At 36.1% G+C, this 15,451-nt stretch overlaps 1 protein-coding gene across 11 annotated transcripts in view; it reads right to left on the bottom strand.

Annotated features, from left to right (window-relative positions):
* EXOC6 (exocyst complex component 6) overlaps positions 1-15,451 on the bottom strand; it is a 223,468-nt gene that overhangs the window by 117,041 nt on the left and 90,976 nt on the right. For all 11 annotated transcript variants that reach the window (XM_081268555.1, XM_081268556.1, XM_081268552.1 and 8 more), the window contains one exon: positions 3,143-3,226. In XM_081268555.1, coding sequence (XP_081124681.1) covers positions 3,143-3,226 — 84 coding nt within the window. The remainder of the gene's footprint in view (positions 1-3,142; positions 3,227-15,451) is intronic.

The raw sequence follows: 15,451 nt of genomic DNA, 5'->3' as shown, positions 1-15,451 counted from the left end.
GAGCACAAACTTTGTATGATTTCAAGCCTTTTATATATGCTGATATTCGTTTTATGGCCCAGAATATGATCTGTCTTGTGAGTCTTCCATATGCACCTGAAACATATACGAATTCTGCTGTTTTGGATGAAGTATTTAATAAATGTCAGTGATATCAAGATAATATGATAATGTTTTTCAGTCTTCTACTTTATCTTTGACATTGATATTCTGAAATCTCATTATAGGGTTTCTGAGAATATGTTTCTTTTTCTTTAATCTATTTAGGATTCTTTGGGCTTGACTGTGAATTTTCATTTCTCATCTCTTTCAAAAAATTATCAGACATACATCATCAAATATTCCTCTGTCCCATTTGTTCTACTCTCTTTCTGAAACTTCCTTCTTACACACACACATTAGAACTCTAGTATCTTTGTATCTTCTATGTCTCTCATTTGATTTTTTTTCTTTCATTTCCCTGTGATTCTTTCTAGGTAATATCTTCAGATCAACAAAGAAATGATTAATGAACCTTTAACACCCATTCATAACATTTTAACTTCAATTAATGTATCTTTAATTTCTAGATATTCTGTTTTCTTCACATCTGTTTGGTCATTCTTTGTAGTTTCTGTTCCTTATTATATTTCTTAGAAAGCTTACTTTTTATTTCTTTAAGCATATTAAATAGTGTTATTTTATACTCAAAGGTTTGTAACTCAAATATCAAGTCTTTCACCACCTTTTTCTGTTATCAATATTCTTTTTCTATGTCTTCACACATGTACTTTGGATAATGATGTCCATCACATTCCACCATCATTGCTAACCCCCTGCTCCCTCTCTTCCCCTACCACCCCTCTGCCCTATCTAGAGTTCGTCTATTCCTCCCATGCTCCCCCTCCCTACCCAACCATGAGTCAGTCACCTTACATCAGAGAAAATATTCAGCATTTGGCTTTTTGGGATTGGCTAACATCACTTAGCATTGTCTTCTCCAACGCCATCCATTTACCTGCAAATGCCATGATTTTATTATCTTCTATTGCTGAATAATATTCCATTGTCTATATATGCCAATTTTTTTATCCATTCCTCTACTAAAGGGCATCTAGGTTGGTTCCACAATTTAGCTATTGTAAATTGTGCTGCTATAAACATTGATGTGGCTGTGTCCCTGTAGTATGCTATTTTTAAGTCCTTAGGGTATAGACCAAAGAGAGGGATAGCTGGGTCAAATGGTGGTTCCATTCCCAGTTTTCCAAGGAATATCCATACTGCTTTCCATATTGGCTGCACCAATTTGCAGTCCCACCAACAATGTATGAGTGTACTTTTTCCCCCACATCCTCACCAACACTTACTGTTGTTTGTTTTCATAATAGCTGCCATTCTGACTGGAATGAGATGATATCTTAGTTTTGATTTGAATTTTTCTAATTGCTAGAGATGATGAACATTTTTTCATGTATTTGTTGATTGCCTGTATATTCTCTTCTGAGAAGTGTCTGTTCAGGTCCTTGGCCCATTTATTGACTGGGTTATTTGGGCTTTTTTGGTGCTTAGCTTTTTGAGTTCTTTATATACCCTAGAGATTAGTGTTCTGTCTGATGTGTGAGGGGTAAATGATTCTCACTTATCTGGTAATTACTTTTGACTGTGAACTGCTAAATTTTCCTTAAAACTTTAACTCTGAATACTCTTTAATTTTGGAATGAAAGTGCAAAGATCTACATTCACTTCTGCCAGGCACTTGAAAGCAATGTTACCATGGAGCAACTTTAAACTAAACTTTCAGTTGAATTTTTTTTTTTGACTATCCAACAAGAATGCATTTGAGCTGCAAACACATGTGACAAACTTATTATGAATCCTCAAAAGAATTTTTTCTCCCAGTTCACTCAGCAATGATAAGTAATTTTCTTTATGGTATTTGCAAGAAGGAATAGAGAAGATTTTAGATGGTTTTATCTGTAGGACATCCTAATAATGGGGCTTTAAAAGGGATATAAATTCTAACATATTGGTTTGGCCCTGGGCTTAACCCTCTGAACTCCATATCCTGAAACTTTTGCTTTCCACTTCAATATATACTCCTACAATAAAAACTACATTCAATTCCTGTTATGGTCTAGATGTGAGGTGTCATCCAAAAGCTCAGTGTGAGATAATACAAGGAGGCTTAGAGGTGAAATAATTGGATTATGAGAGCTTTAACTCAATCAGTGAATTAATTCCCTGATGGGGATTAACTGAGTGGTAACTGAAGGCAGGTAGGGTATAGCTGGCAGAGGGGGCATGCCTTTGGGGTACATATTTTATATCTGATGAGTGGACTCTCTCTCTGCTTCCTGATCATCATGTGAGCTGTTCCCCTCTACCACACTCTTTCGCCATGATGTTTTGCCTCACCATGTGCCCTGAGGAATGGAGCTGGCTGTCTATGGACTGCGACCTCTGAAACTATGAACTCCCAAATAAACTTTTCCTCCAATGAAATTGTTTTTGTCAGGTCTTTAATCACAGCAGTATAAAAGCTGACTAAAACAGTCCCTCACCAAACCTATCTGAGTTTCTGCTTTCCTTTAGGTTTTCTTATTTCACTCATCTATTTTGTAGTCAGATGTATTGAGATACAAATTACATACAATAAAATTCACTCTCTTTCATATGCAGTTTCTTATGAGCTTCCACAAACTAGTCACATTAACTATTACCACAACCAACATATAGAAGAGTTATACATTCACTTAGTTTTTGGCCTGATTATACTATTCTGTCAGGTCCTCTGTTCTTTTAAAAAGAAGTTTTAAAAAAACTTAAATGTCTATCCAACATCTTTAGGTGTGACAATTAATCAACATACACAGTTTCTCATATGATCAGGAACTAATTATTACACCCTGACATTATACATATTCATTTTTATCTTTTACTATATTGTTCATTTTCTTCCCTAGTAGAAGGCAAACTCATGGGAGAAGGGATTTAATTTTGTTCAGTGCTGTATCCTTGGCACCTAAACCAATTACTACAAAAGGTAAATGTTCAACAGATATTTGTAGTTGAATGAATAGTGACACATGCTCTGAAGAAATTAAAGCAGGATAAGGGGATAAAAAGTACCAACAAAGCTAATAAATAATTTTAACATGCTTACCATACTTGATTGGGGTTGTAATACCAGTCTTGCTTGTTTCTTTCTTTGTTTTCGGTAGTAATTTTCAAATGTTTCTTCATCACCCTAAATAATAAAGTCAGTAGAATAAGAAAAATTCAAGCTTGCATGCGTGCACATACACATACATTTACTGCTAAGAGTAATTAACCCACTAAGAGTCATTTTAAACTTCTAACTGGAAAATAAATGCTGAATGGATTTCATACTGAATGTCAAGAAAGGGTTTTTGTCATTTTAGTTCAAAGACAGCAACTTTATTTGGTATCTTAAATATCACGACGAATAAAGTGCAAACATTTGACACTTTCCCAACTTATCACTTAAGCTTTATATATTTTTGAATGCCAAGACAATCTGGAAGTTAATAAGAGAAACTAGAGATTAGCTGTCAAGCTGGTTGTGTTGGGTGACATTTGAATCCCAGCTACTCGTGAGGCTGATGCCAGAGGATCACAAATTCAAGGCCAGCCTGAGCAACTTAGTGAGCTCCTGTCTCAAAATAAAATCTAAAAAGACTGGAGGTGTAACTTAGTTGTAGAGAATTTGCCTAGCATGTTCAAGGGCAAGAATGGAATACTCTAATGCAACCAGAAAAAAAAAAAAAAGAAGGAAGGAAGGAAATAAAGAGATATTAGCCATCAAGCCTAAACTTCTGAATATGTTATATAAGGTCCTATATGATCTGGTTTCTTCCTCAATCTCCTGTCTCATCTCTTGCCACACCTTAACTCTTAGAATATCTAATACAAAACTTCTTTTCACTGCCAGGCTTTTGTGCTGGCTATTTCTGAAATACACTTGCAGTTTCCCTTCTCTATACAATTTTTACACATCTTTTCAGGATTTGCCATTAATGATACTTCATTTAGAAAGCTTTCCTTAATTTCCACAGGCTTGTTATTTTCTGTTATACCACAACAATCTGTACTTCCCTATCACAGCATTTATACTGTGCTATAATTCCTCAATTATTAGTCTATCTCAGTGCTACCCAATGAAACTTTCTATGATGGTAGAAGTATTCTATGTTTGTACTATCTACTATGGTAGCCACTAGTGACATGTGGCAACAGAGTATTTGAAGCAGCTAATAGGACTGACACACTTCAATTTTGCTTAATTTTAACTAATTTCAACTTAAATGGCTACATTTAACTAGTGGCTACCACAGTGAACAACAGAAATCTAACTTTTCCTTTTTTTTGGGGGGGTACTAGGGATTGAATCCAGGGGCACTTAACCACTGAGCCACATCCCCAAACCTTTTACTATATTTTATTTAGACAGGGTCTTGCTGAGTTGCTTAGGGCCTCCTAAGTTGCTAAGGCTGGCTTTGAACTTGGGATCCTTCTGTCTCAGCTTCCCAAGCCTCTGGGATTATAGGATGTGCCACCATACCCAGCTAACTTTTCCATTCTTAGTCTGTTAACAAATTGTCCATATTCATCTAGATCACCAGTATAAGCTCATCATTTAGAAGAATGCCTGTCATGTAGAAGGCACTCAAAAATACTTGTTGAATGAATAATTAAACAAATAAATGAATGACTATATATCCATCTTCTCTATCTTCTTCTCTGTTTCAAAGAAGAATTCATTCAGAGCCAGAAGAAAATGTTGGGACCATATTCCCCTACTCGTTTAAGGCTTCAGAAACCAGAAGAAAAAAAATAATAGGGAAAAAAAATCAAAACACAATTTTCACTGGAAAAAAAATTCTGATTTTATTTTCTTTACATTAAGTAGCTATGAAAAAACACAAGTTCTAAAAATGCTTCTAAAGCAACTTCATAATGCAGAAATTTTTTTTACATAAGTATCCCCTAAAGAAGTTCTTCCCTTTTTTTACTCAAATAATTAAAAGAATTTCAAAATAGTTATGGTCCTCCTCATACAATTTTTAATTTTTTTTTAGTTGTAGTTGGACACAAAACCTTAATTTTATTTATTTGTATTTATGTGGTATTGAGGATCAAACCCAAATGCTAGGCAAGCACTCTACCACTGAGCCACAACTCCAGTCCCCTCATATAATTTTTACAGAGTAAATTTTTCACCATCAATGTAATTAAATGCAAATGATATGCTATCCAGCATATTATGAACACTAAAATTTTTTAAAAAACTGTTAAAACCTTATTTAAATATATCCAAACCATTATTCACTTAAAAAACATACAAACATAATCTCCCTTATCATTTTGAAAGGTTACATTATGCTTTTCCTTTTTGAATTCATATTTCCTTTTTTTTTTCTTTTTGGTACCAAACTACCCTTACAGAATGTTTTCAAATTTAATGTGCTTTTTTCAAATGTTGTATTTTTTAACTTATATTTTATATATATTTTATTTCTGAGATAATAAGACTTTAAGACTTTGGTGTTAAAGAGTTTTCTTCCTTCTGGATTAAATTATTATAATTAGTAATTAACGGGTCTCAACAGCATAAATATATAATACTTTTTTGTGGAGGGAGGGACCAGGGATTGAACTCAGGGACACTCAACAACTGAGCCACATTTCCAGCCCTATTTTGTATTTTTGTTTTAGAGACAGGGTCCCACTGAGTTGCTTAGTGTCTCACTTTCGCTGAAGCTGGCTTTGAACCCTCAATCCTCCTGCCTCAGCCTCCTGAGCTGCTGGGATTACATACATTTTGATAATGAGTAAACTAAAGAGTAAATTTGTACAATATTAAGGGTATTTAACATATTTTTTAAAAAGTCCACCCTGAAACCTTATTAGTAAAGCCTATCAGTCCTCATAGTAAAACCAATAGGTTAAATTATATTTACTATCTTTCAGGGAAAATGTGACTTTGTGTTGCAAATCAAATAAATATACCAACATATGTTTTGAGTAACATTATGAAAACTATAAGAAATAAAAAGTGATCGAGATTATGGTTATTAATCCCAATGTGATTATTTTATTCATTTATGTTCCTTAAAAACAAGTCAATAAATAGGTTTCTCATTATTCTATTTCTCATTACTTAATAATAATGCAATGTAATTTGTAAACTATGATTCTAAGTTATTTATGCAGTAAGGTGTATGATAAACAATATTACAAGCCCTCAGTAAATATGTAGACATAAACAAAATAACAAAATTTAACTTTTGGAAATAATTAAATGTAACTAAGTACAAAAATAAGGCATATACTATTAATATTGTTAGTTATGATGACGATACTTTTTCTGGATATTTAATGAAATAGAATGATATATATTGCTAAAAACTAATTGCCAGGTTTTACTCTTTAAAAATCTAAAATAGAAAATAGTAAACATGCAATTGAACTTATGATATAATTTGGTAAAGCATTTTTTCCTTCTCTTAAATTTTTCATTCTAATTTGTTATATATGACAGTAGAATACATTACAATTCATATTACACATATAGAGCACAATTTTTCATATCTCTGCTTGTATACAAAGTATATCCACACTATTCATGTCTTCATACCTGTACTTAGGGTAATGATGTCCATCTCCTTCCACCATCTTTTTTATACCCCTATACCTATTCTTTTCCCTTCCCACACCTTTGCCATATCTAGAGTTTGTCTAATCCTCCCATGCTCCCCCTCCCAACCCCACTATGAATCAGCCTCCTTATATCAGAGAAGACATTCGGCATTTGGTTTTAGGGGGATTAGCTAACTTCATTTAGCATTATCTTCTCCAACTCTGTCAATTTATTTACCTGCAAATGCCATGATTTTATTCTCTTTTATTGCTGAGTAATATTTCATTGTGTGTCTATACTATAGGTTCTTTATCCATTCATCTAATGAAGGGCATCTAGGTGGGTTCGATAGTTTAGCTATTGTGAATTGTGCTGCTATAATCATTGATGTGGCTGTGTCCCTTTAATATGCTGTTTCTAAGTCCTTTGAGGAGTGGGATAGCTGAGTCAAATGGTAGTTCCATTCCCAGTTTTCCAAGGAATCTCCATACTGCTTTCCATATTGGCTGAACCAATTTGCAGTCCCACCACCAACATATGAGTGTGCCTTTTTCCTCACGTCCTTGCCAACACTTGTTGTTGTTGTTTGTGTTCTTAATAGCTGCCATTCTGACTGGAGTGAAATGAAATCTTAGAGTAGTTTTGATTTGCACTTCTCTAATTGCTACAGATGTTGAATATTTTTCCTCATAGAAACAGAAAAAAGCAGTCATGAAATTCATCTGGAAAAATAAGAGACCCAGAATAGCTAATGCAATCCTTAGCAAGAAGAGTGAAGCAGGTGGCATCACTATACCAGAACTTAAACTATACTACAGAGCAACAATAACAAAAACAGCATGGTATTGGCATTAAATTAGACTGGTAGACCAATGGTACAGAATAGAGGTCACAGAGACTAATTCACATAATTACAGTTATCTTACATTAGACAAAGGAGCCAAAAACATGCATTGGAGAAAAGATAGCCTCCTCAACAAATGGTTATGGGAAAACTGGAAATCCATATGTAACAAAATGAAATTAAACCCCTATCTCTCACCATGCACAAAACTCAACTCAAAGTGGATCAAGGCAGAGCTGCCAACCATGCCTGCAAGTTAGGCGGACCTGCGACCCACCTGCAGAATAGGCCCAGCGGCCTGCTGAGGGGCAGAGCCGCCCCCTCCCCCTGCAAGGTAGGCGGAACTGTGACCACCGACAGAACAGGCCCTGTGGCCCGCGGAGGGACAGAGCTGCCAACCACGCCTGCAAGGTAGGCGGACCTGCGACCCACCAACAGAATAGTCCCAGTGGCCTGCAGAAGGGCAGAGCCGCCGCCCGCGCCTGCAAGGTAGGTGAACCTGCGACCCACCGGCAGAATAGGCCCAGCGGCCTTCAGAGGGGCAGAGCCGCTGCCCGCGCCTGCAAAGTAGGCGGAACTGCGACCACCGACAGGACAGGCCCAGCGGCCCGCAGAGGGGCAGAGCCGCCGCCCGCGCCTGCAAGGTAGGCGCACCTGCTACCAACCGGCAGAACAGGCCCAGCGGCCTGCCGGTGTGGTAGGCACATTGCCCCAATTGGAGGAGGAGCAGAGCCCCTGCCCGCGCCTGCACGGGAGACTTTGCAACTATACAAGAGTAATACAAATATATAGGGGGAAAATTCAATAACACAACAGTTTCAGCAAGCAGAAAGAAACGCGAACAGTATGAAGAGACAAGGAAAGAAAGGACCACAAGCAATGCAGATCAACTCAACGTTAGAAGAGGTAATATCTGCAGCAGATGGAATGTCAGATAAAGAATTCAGGATATACATGCTTCAGATGATCTGGAGTCTCAAGGAAGACATTAGACAGCAAAATCAGACAATGAAAGATCACTTCAACAATGAATTACATAAACAAATCAAGGAAGCAAAAGATCAACTATACAGGGAGATAGAAGTTATAAAAAACAAACAAACAGAAATCCTAGAAATGCAGGAAGCAATAAACCAACTTAAAAACTCAACTGAGAATACTACCAGCAGAGTATAACACTTAGAAGATAGAACATCAGACGATGAAGACAAAGTATTTCAACTTGAAAAGAACATAGACAGCTCAGCAAGACTGTTAAGAAACCATGAGCAGAACATCCAAGAAATATGGGATAACATAAAGAGACCAAACTTAAGAGTCATTGGGATACAGGAAGGTATAGAGGTCCAAACCAAAGGAATGAGCAATCTATTCAATGAAATAATTCGAGAAAACTTCCCAGACTTGAAGAACGAGACAGAATCCCAAATCCTAGAAGCCTACAGGACGCCGAATGCGCAAAATCATAAGAGATCCACACCTAGACACATTATAATGAAGATGCCCAACATACAGAATAAGGAGAGAATTTTAAAAGCTACAAGAGAAAGGAAGCAGATTACATTTAGGGGTAAACCAATCAGGATAACAGCTGATCTCTCAACACAGACTTTGAAAGCTAGAAGATCCTGGAATAACATATTTCAAACACTGAAAGAAAATGGGTTCCAACCAAGAATTGTGTATCCAGCAAAATTAAGCTTCAGGATGGAAGATGAAATTAAAACAAGATTTTAAACTGCATCTTAAGGACAAATAGAAATTAAAAATAAAAGTTTTAATTCTCCCTGTTGAAAAATAAGAAAAGATATTCCCCTCTCATCCTTTCTCTTAGAGCATCTACTTTAGAACACTTACAAGTCATTTTTCCTCTCTTGGAAATGTATCTAAATCCTGTTGAAAATTATCCTCAGCTTTATGACCCAGGAACTCTTCCTCAATAAGCCTGGGACCTCTTTTTGAAATGTAAATATCAAAGGAAAGGGCAACTCTATCTCTCCATTTCTTTGAGAGGGAGAATCTAACTTGGGTGGGCATTTTGATTCAAGCTGCAAAACTTCCTCCTGTCATAAAGATATGAGGAATTTATTTATTTTTTTCTTTTTTTAAAGTCAAATAGCTAGCACAGATGGCTACCCCACTACCAAGGGAATTTAGGAAAGGCTGTGCCTGATGAGAGCTGTTATCAAGTCCTCCTACTGGAGGATTAGTTATTGTTTATCTTTAGAGCATGAATCTAATGACTTGTATCTGCATAGGGTAGATTTCTGTTTTAGCAATCTCTTTGTGGACTGCCTACCATGTGCACCACATTCTGCTTATTCAATAATAAAACTATCTATTACCTTTAAAAAAAAAAAAATTAAAACCTTCCACGATAAACAAAAGTTAAAAGAATTTGCAGCTAGAAAACCATCTCTCCAAAAAATCCTCAGCAAAACATTACAGGAAGAGGAAATGGAAAATAACAATGAAAACCAACAGTGGGAAGTAGGACAGTAAAGGGGGGAAAATAATCAAAGAAGAAAACAAACCATGTTCAGTAACATAAATAAACAAATATGGCTGGAAGAACAACCTATATCTCAATAATAACCCTAAATGTTAATGGCATAAACTCACCAATTAAGAGACACAGGCTAGTAGAATGGATCACAAAACATGACCCAACAATATGCTGCCTACAGGAGACGCATTTGATAGGAAAAGACATACATAGACTGAAGGTGAAAGGTTGGGAAAAATCATATCACTCATATGGACTTCGGAAACAAGCAGGAGTGTCCATACTCATATCAAATAAAATAGATTTCAAGCCAAAGTTAATCAAAAGGGATAAAGAGGGACACTACATACTGCTCAAGGGAACCATACACCAACAAGACATAACAATCATAAATATATATGCCCCAAACAATGGTGCAGCTATGTTCATCAAACAAACTCTTCTCAAGTTCAAGAGTCTAATAGACCACCATACAATAATCATGGGAGACTTCAACACACCTCTCTCACCACTGGATAGATCTTCCAAACAAAAGTTGAATAAGGAAACTATAGAAATCAATAACACAATTAATAACCTAGACTTAATTGACATATATAGAATATACCACCCAACATCAAGCAGTTACACTTTTTTCTCAGCAGCACATGGATCCTTCTCAAAAATAGATCATATATTATGTCACAGGACAACTCTTAGACAATATAAAGGAGTATAGATAATACCATGCATCTTATCTGATCATAATAGAATGAAACTGAAAATCAACGATAAAAGAAGGAAGGAAAAATCAGGCATCACTTGGAGAATGAACAATAGGTTACTGAATGATCAATGGGTTATAGAAGACATCAAGGAGGAAATTAAAAAATTCTTAGAGATAAATGAAAACACAGACACAACATATCGGAATCTATGGGACACATTGAAAGCAGTTCTAAGAGGAAAATTCATTGCTTGGAGTTCATTCCTTAAAAAAAGAAAAAACCAACAAATAAATGATCTCATACTTCATCTCAAAATCCTAGAAAAAGAAGAGCAAAACAACAGCAAAAGAAGTAGAAGTCAAGAAATAATTAAAATCAGAGCTGAAATTAATGAAATCGAAACAAAAGAAACAATTGAAAAAATTGATAAAACTAAAAGTTGGTTCTTGAAAAAATAAATAAGATTGACAGACCCTTAGCCATGCTAATGAAGAGAAGAAGAGAGAGAACTCAAATTACTAGCATACAGGATGAAAAAGGCAATATCACAACAGACACTTCAGAAACACAGAAGATAATCAGAAATTATTTTGAATCCTTATACTCCAATAAAATAGAAGATAGTGAAGGCATCGATAAATTTCTTAAGTCATATGATCTGCCCAGATTGAGTCAGGAGGATATAGACAACCTAAACAGACCAATATCAATTGAGGAAATAGAAGAAACCATCAAAAGACTACCAACTAAGAAAAGCCCAGGACCGGATGGGTATACAGCAGAGTTTTACAAAACCTTTAAAGAGGAACTAATACCAATACTTTTCAAGCTATTTCAGGAAATAGAAAAAGAGGGAGAACTTCCAAATTCATTCTATGAGGCCAACATCACCCTGATTCCTAAACCAGACAAAGACACTTCAAAGAAAGAAAACTACAGACCTATATCTCTAATGAACCTAGATGCAAAAATCCTCAATAAAATTCTGGCGAATCGGATACAAAAACATATCAAAAAAATTGTGCACCATGATCAAGTAGGATTCATCCCTGGGATGCAAGGCTGGTTCAATATACGGAAATCAATAAATGTTATTCACCACATCAATAGACTTAAAAATAAGAACCATATGATCATCTCGATAGATGCGGAAAAAGCATTCGACAAAGTACAGCATCCCTTTATGTTCAAAACCCTCGAAAAATTAGGGATAACAGGAACATACCTCAACATTGTAAAAGCAATCTATGCTAAGCCTCAGGCTAGCATCATTCTGAATGGAGAAAAATTGAAGGTATTCCCTCTAAAATCTGGAACAAGACAGGGATGCCCTCTCTCACCATTTCTGTTCAACATAGTTCTCCAAACACTGGCCAGAGCAATTAGACAGACGAAAGAAATTAAAGGCATAAAAATAGGAAAAGAAGAACTCAAATTATCACTATTTGCAGATGACATGATTCTATACCTAGCAGACCCAAAAGGGTCTACAAAGAAACTATTAGAGCTAATAAATGAATTCAGCAAAGTGGCAGGATATAAAATCAACATGCATAAATCAAAGGCATTCCTGTATATCAGCGACAAATCCTCTGAAATGGAAATGAGGTCAACCACTCCATTCACAATATCCTCAAAAATAATAAAATACTTGGGAATCAACCTAACAAAAGAGGTGAAAGACTTATACAATGAAAACTACAGAACCCTAAAGAGAGAAATTGAAGAAGATCTTAGAAGATGGAAAAATATACCCTGTTCATGGATAGGCAGAACTAACATCATCAAAATGGTGATATTACCAAAAGTTCTGTATAGGTTTAATGCAATGCCAATCAAAATCCCAATGGCATTTCTTGTAGAAATAGAGAAAGCAATCATGAAATTCATATGGAAAAATAAAAGACCCAGAATAGCAAAAACAATGCTAAGCAGGAAGTGTGAATCAGGTGGTATAGCGATACCAGACTTCAAACTATACTACAGAGCAATAGTAACAAAAACAGCATGGTACTGATACCAAAACAGGCGGGTGGACCAATGGTACAGAATAGAGGACACAGAAACCAACCCACAAAACTACAATTTTCTTATATTCGATAAAGGGGCTAAAAGCATGCAATGGAGGAAGGATAGCATCTTCAACAAATGGTGCTGGGAAAACTGGAAATCCATATGCAACAAAATGAAACTGAATCCCTTTCTCTTGCCATGCACAAAAGTTAACTCAAAATGGATCAAGGAGCTTGATATCAAATCAGAGACACGGCATCTGATAGAAGAAAAAGTTGGCTACGACCTACATACTGTGGGGTCGGGCTCCAAATTCCTCAATAGGACACCCATAGCACAAGAGTTAATATCTAGAATCAACAAATGGGACTTACTCAAACTAAAAAGTTTTTTCTCAGCAAAAGAAACAATAAGAGAGGTAAATAGGGAGCCTACATCATGGGAACAAATCTTTACTCCTCACACTTCAGATAGAGCCCTAATATACAGAGTATATAAAGAACTCAAAAAATTAGACAATAAGATAACAAATAACCCAATCAACAAATGGGCCAAGGACCTGAACAGACACTTCTCAGAGGAGGACATACAATCAATCAACAAGTACATGAAAAAATGCTCACCATCTCTAGCAGTCAAGGAAATGCAAATCAAAACCACCCTAAGATACCATCTCACTCCAGTAAGATTGGCAGCCATTATGAAGTCAAACAACAACAAGTGCTGGCGAGGATGTGGGGAAAAGGGTACACTTGTACATTGTTGGTGGGACTGCAAATTGGTGCAGCCAATTTGGAAAGCAGTATGGAGATTTCTTGGAAAGCAGGGAATGGAACCACCATTTGACCCAGCTATTCCCCTTCTGAGTCTATTCCCTAAAGACCTAAAAAGAGCATGCTACAGGGACACTGCTACATCGATGTTCATAGCAGCACAATTCACGATAGCAAGACTGTGGAACCAACCTAGATGCCCTTCAATAGACAAATGGATAAAAAAATGTGGCATTTATACACAATGGAGTATTACTCTGCATTAAAAAATGACAAAAATCATAGAATTTGGAGGGAAATGGATGGCATTAGAGCAGATTATGCTAAGTGAAGCTAGCTAATCCCTAAAAAACAAATGCTAAATGTCTTCTTTGATATAAGGAGAGTAACTAAGAACAGAGTAGGGAAGAAGAGCATGAGAAGAAGACTAACATTAAACAGGGATGAGAGGTGGGAGGGAAAGGGAGAGAGAAGGGAAATTGCATGGAAATGGAAGGAGACCCTCAGGGTTATACAAAATTACATACAAGAGGAAGTGAGGGGAAAGGGAAAAATAATACAAGGGGGAGAAATGAATTACAGTAGAGGGGGTAGAGAGAGAAGAGGGAAGGGGAAGGGAGGGGAGGGGGGATAGTAGAGGATAGGAAAGGCAGCAGAATACAACAGACATGAGTATGTCAATATGTAAATCAATGGAAGTGTAACTGATGTGATTCTGCAATCTGTATACGGGGTAAAAATGGGAGTTCATAACCCACATGAATCAAAGTGTGAAATATGATATATCAAGAACTATGTAATGTTTTGAACAACCAATAAAAAAAGAAAAAAGAAATAAAAAGAAAAAAAACAAAGTGGATCAAGGACCTAGGAATTAAATCAAAGATACTGCACCTATTAGAAGAAAAAGTAGGCCCAAATCTGCATCATGTCGGATTAGGACCCAACTGCCTAAATAGGACTCCTATAGCACAAGAATTAAAACCAAGAATCAATAAATGGGATGGATTCAAACTAAAAAGTTTCTTCTCAGCAAAAGAAACAATCAGTGAGGTGAATAGAGAGCCTACATCTTGGGAGCAAATTTTTACCACTTGCACATCAGATAGAGCACTAATTTTTAGGGTATATAAAGAACTCAAAAAACTAAACACCAAAAAAACCAAATAGCCCAATCAATAAATGGGCCAAGGAACTAAAAAGACACTTCTCAGAGATGGTAAAACATTTTTAACCATTTCACTGAATCGTAATGTACATGAATTTAAGAATGGGATTGGTCGATGTCACTTAAAACTATCAACAACCCCAGAAAACATGCCAGTTCTGTTCTAAAAACTCAACTTCACTAATCCATATCATTTTGGCTACTGAAAGTTATTTTTCTTTACAGCAAACAACACATCCTAAAGAAGGGTATTAACATCTGCCGAAATCATTTAATGCACAAGACATAGTTTAAGCTTTCAAACTTTTCTATGTTTTTCATGCTATACTATCAAATGGCTCTCTCTTAAATGTAACATAGTAAGGAATAACTATATTGTCAATAGTTAGAAATAAAAGAAATCAGGTCATTAAGAGTAAATTGGTACTGGGCACAGTGGCACAAGACTATAAATCCAACGACTCAGGAGGCTGAGATAAGAGGATCTCAAGTTCAAGATAAGCCTTGGCAACTTAGTAAGACCCTAAACAATTCAACAAAACCCTGTCTCACAATAAAAAAGAGTTGGGGATGGGCTCAGTGGTTAAATGCCCCTGGGTTCAATCCCAAATACCCCCCAAAAAAGAGAGTAAATTAATATTACTGGCAAGTATGTCATTATTCCCTACTATGTATGTGAACTAAGAACACCCCACCATAGGACAAAATATATTGTTTCTAATATAATGTACCCTTAACAGGAAACTGTGTAAGACAGGAAAGAAAGGCACCCTTATGTGTATATAGTTTCTTCTTTTTTC

The sequence above is a fragment of the Spermophilus citellus genome (genome assembly GCF_964194105.1).
Source record: "Spermophilus citellus genome assembly, chromosome: 15".
Taxonomy (NCBI): Eukaryota; Metazoa; Chordata; class Mammalia; order Rodentia; family Sciuridae; genus Spermophilus; species Spermophilus citellus.
The sequence above is the reverse complement of the archived record's forward strand: the minus strand, read 5'-3'. Positions and strand labels throughout refer to the sequence as shown.